The 3,913-nt window shown below is 38.9% G+C and overlaps 1 protein-coding gene across 1 annotated transcript; it reads left to right on the top strand.

Annotated features, from left to right (window-relative positions):
- The first annotated feature begins 260 nt into the window (after window positions 1-260).
- On the top strand, window positions 261-2,430 carry LOC133294414 (protein gamma response 1). Its single transcript, XM_061493062.1, has 3 exons — window positions 261-1,105; window positions 1,280-1,366; window positions 1,772-2,430. The coding sequence occupies exons 1-3, from the start codon at window positions 313-315 to the stop codon at window positions 2,428-2,430; spliced, it is 1,539 nt and encodes a 512-aa protein (XP_061349046.1). The 5' UTR covers window positions 261-312.
- Window positions 2,431-3,913: the final 1,483 nt, after the last annotated feature.

Genomic DNA, 3,913 nt, shown 5'->3' with positions numbered 1-3,913 from the left:
AGAAACCTACTCGCTTCAAAGAGTTAATTAGTGTTGATATAAAATAATAATAATATGAAAAAGGTAATTATAAACAACAAATTGAATAAGAATGATTTTATAAAATAAACTCAAAAATAAAAAAACATAGATAAACATATAATATTAGAGCGTGGATACCAAATAATTTTTTTGTTTGTGCCCAGAAAAACAGGCCTTAATTAATTATTATATTTATTTATTTTCGAAACAAAATCAAAATCCTGCGCGGGAGAGAGACACCAAACCCACACACAGAGTAACTTCATTCTTTGCGATTCTCTCAACACAGCAATGCAGGAACAAGAGGTAGCTGTAGACAGTGTTCCCCACTCTCTCAAATTAGGGTTACCCCTTCGAAACGCCGACGAAGATGAAAAATTCGTTTCTGGCCTCAGCACCATCCTCGTCGCTTCAATTCAAGAAGCCAAAGACAGGATCTCTCAGATCGAGCAAATTTTCTGCACTCAGCTCTATCCCAATTTCCAATCCAAATCAAAAATCTCGGAGCAACTGCGGATCGAGAACCGAAGAGCTTCGGAGGATTTGATCGCGAAACGTCGTCGTATTGAGGAGCTGGAGCGCGAGGTTGACGAAGGGATGGCGTTGCAGAAGAGCTTGGTGGAGCTCGTTCAGTCCAAGGAGTCCTTGCTCAAAGATAGCGAAGAGAAGAGAAAATCGGCGATTGCGAGATTCGAGAATTGCGAGAAGGAAAGAGATCGGGTTTTGGGGCAAATTGATGATTTGAACGAGAAATTGCGAATAAAATCGCGAGAAGTTGAACAAGGGGAAGACAAGTTGAGGGAACAAGTGTTGGAGAGTGAAAGGAAATTGGTCAAGTGTTTGGAGGAGAGAGTTGATGAGGGTTTGTATCGGAAGTTGCTTGAACAAGTGGAATCGCTAAAGTGTGAGTTGCAGGCTGAGAAATTGAAGAGTGATCGTTTAACTAAAATCAGTAAGAGCCTTAAATCTCAACACATTTTCCTTCGCCGAAAGTGTGGTCTCACTGAAGAAAATATGCTTCGACGAAACAAATCGGAGAGTGAAAGTGATTTGGCCAAGCATAAGAGTCCAATCACAGAACCTGGTATAAAACAAGTTTCTGTTATAGATGTATGATAATGTTTTGGGTTATTTGACCAGGGTCTTATGAAACTGTTCTGGATTTGTGAAGATACATTTGAATTGAAACATGCACGATAAGGCTGCATCTTTGTCTCCTCCATGCTGACCAATCACCTATTGCATGTTGTTATTTCAGGTCTTGCATTTGAAGACCCAGATATGACGATGGGTGATTGTGAAACAGCTGAAGTGAAGAGTGAAATCCCAGAGGAAGACTTTGGAGGTTAATTGCATTGTCTCTCCGCAGTTTCTTGTTGCTCAAATATGTGCATGATCTTAATGTTTACTCCTCTGCTAGAAAATTTGTAATTTTCCAGCACTACGCCCACTTAAATTATAACACATGGAATCAATTAACTATGTTTATTGGTTTGTGATGCCATGGAAGACAGATGACATGAAAAAAAAAATCCATGAGTTATAATTTAAGTGGGTGTAACAATCCTCAATACTAAGGAGGACTGAAATTTCCCCCCTCCACTGCCTTGTATGAAGTGACCTTCACTCTGATCGATCTGTATGAATTTCATAACATGCATATATTTTGTTGGCTAAATGCTACGTTGAGATAGTGAAGTGTACAATTTAGGTTCCTCACTAATCCATCATCTACTTCCTATTATCGCAGGCCTTGAAAAGAGAACTCCTGATGTGTTTGTTACTCCGTGTGACACAAATAAAGTGAAGGAGAAGGAATCGGATGATGACAAAGGAGCCAATTTTAGTCCTCCTCCTTCCAGTTTCCATGGCAGCCCAAAATGTCCATCCAGTACAAAATTAGTCTCTGTATCTGGTAGAAAGAGGCCTGCCTCTTCCTGGAGACAAACCTGGTCCCGTCAAAGTCGAGCAGGTCCTGACCCGCATGATGATTTTCTTGATACTCCTCTTGAGAATATCAGAGAAAATTTAAATAAGGAAGACCTTCCATGCCCGATTCAGAAAAAAATTAGCACGAACAGCTCAGATGACGAAACACAGGATTTGAATGCTAAATGCAGTCCCCAGAAGAAGCAATCTTCAATTACGGTGGCCAACAAAAGGAGTTTCAAGTATGTTGAACCAGTGAGGAAGAAAGCTGAGCGTGAAAATTTGAAAGGAGTTGAGTGTAAACAATGCAAGAAGTTCTATGATGCTGTTCTTCCCAATGCTGATGGTAAGGACTCTGATAGCAGTAAGCAGGAATTCCGCTGTGAACATCATGATGGTGTTTCTAGGCATCGATATAGGTATGTTCCCCCTATGACCCCTGAAGGATTTTGGAATATTGGTTTTGAGTCCGAATTATAAGGATTATGACCTGAAAACTATATACAGATTCGGTATCCAATTAAGGAGTTTTTGAAAACTCTAGAAACAGGGGTTTTTGAAACCTTGGACATTAGATAGATTATTGACTGATATATGGATATACTAATAATAGTCAATTCCTTATGCCTACGAGCAAATAAACTTTATGCTTCCCCATTCATTATACAAAATTTGTCCATTTTACTATACTATTCTAACCAGTATTCTTGTGCTTTGAATTATTTCTATTGTTGAGATATATAGTCCCACATTGGTTGTATGTGCAACTAATGTAGAGTTTATAAGGTCTTGGGCACTCCCACCCTTTGAGCTAGCTTTTTTACCTCAAGGTTCTTTACTTGGTATCAGAGCCTCGTGTCCCGGGTTCGATCCTTGCCGCCCCCCACTTTCTTTTAAGTGGAATTTCTTTGTTCGCACAGGTAGATGAGCTTGTGCATTGTCCACCTTTCAAGCCCAGTGGGCTCTCGTGTGAGGGGGCGTGTTGAGATATATAGTCCCACATTGGTTGTATGAGCAACGAATGTGGAGTTTATAAGACCTTGGGCACTCCCACCCTTTGAGCTAGCTTTTCTGAGCTAGCTTTTGGGGTGGTGACCTCAAGGTTCTTTACATCTATTTCTTATTTATTTATGTTCTTTTGTTTTTATATTGTTTCCCGAATAAGGAGGGTAATTATTTAATCTCTGGTTTAAACTGTCCAGGGCCAATGTTGTAAACTTGAAAAAGACATTTTGTTACAGTGATTTGGATTTTTTATATGAATTAGTATCAATCATTGAAACTATGGTTGTAAAATCGAGCCAAACCTATCAGGTTAGCCTGTTTGCATATTAAAATTAGGTGATTGGGCTAGAAAAATGCAGATACATGACTACAATTTTATTCAGATATAATCAATATTGTTTACCAATTGATTTTTCTTATGATACATGGCTAAAATTCAATTATGAGGGATTAAGACAGCCTTTAATTCATCAACCCAAAATTGGTGCAGAAAGCACATTTGGGTCAACGTTCACTAGTTCTGAGAGATACCATGGATTAAAGGTTTGAAATGAGTTAACTTGGCTAACTAGTCATTCAATTAGGGTCTTTTAGGGGTTTATCTAGCACTAGGACACTGAGTTAATGTCATTTAGGCCAGACTCTTCATTTTAAGGTCCTCACTTGATTAAATTTGGCTGCTGACAGCCATTTACTCGAGTTACTCGATTAAGAACTGGGACTTACTCAGGAAAATATCGGGTTATGGCCAATGATGAGGATTCTGCACCTCAATCCTGTGGCAGCCTGAATAACCTATTAATACTCACAACTATGTGTAGGTTTTGGCTTCCTTCCTAAGCATCCAAATGAGGGTTTGATTTTTTGTGGCATCTTATTTAATAATTCCCACACAAGGCATGGTTCTTAATGCTAAAACTTAGAGGTTTTCTTAACTCTTTTGACCTGATAATAAATT

Source organism: Gastrolobium bilobum, unplaced genomic scaffold (genome assembly GCF_033153095.1).
Source record: "Gastrolobium bilobum isolate Gb01-03AN ecotype WA unplaced genomic scaffold, APGP_CSIRO_Gbil_v1 utg73964, whole genome shotgun sequence".
Lineage (NCBI taxonomy): Eukaryota > Viridiplantae > Streptophyta > Magnoliopsida > Fabales > Fabaceae > Gastrolobium > Gastrolobium bilobum.
The sequence above is the reverse complement of the archived record's forward strand: the minus strand, read 5'-3'. Positions and strand labels throughout refer to the sequence as shown.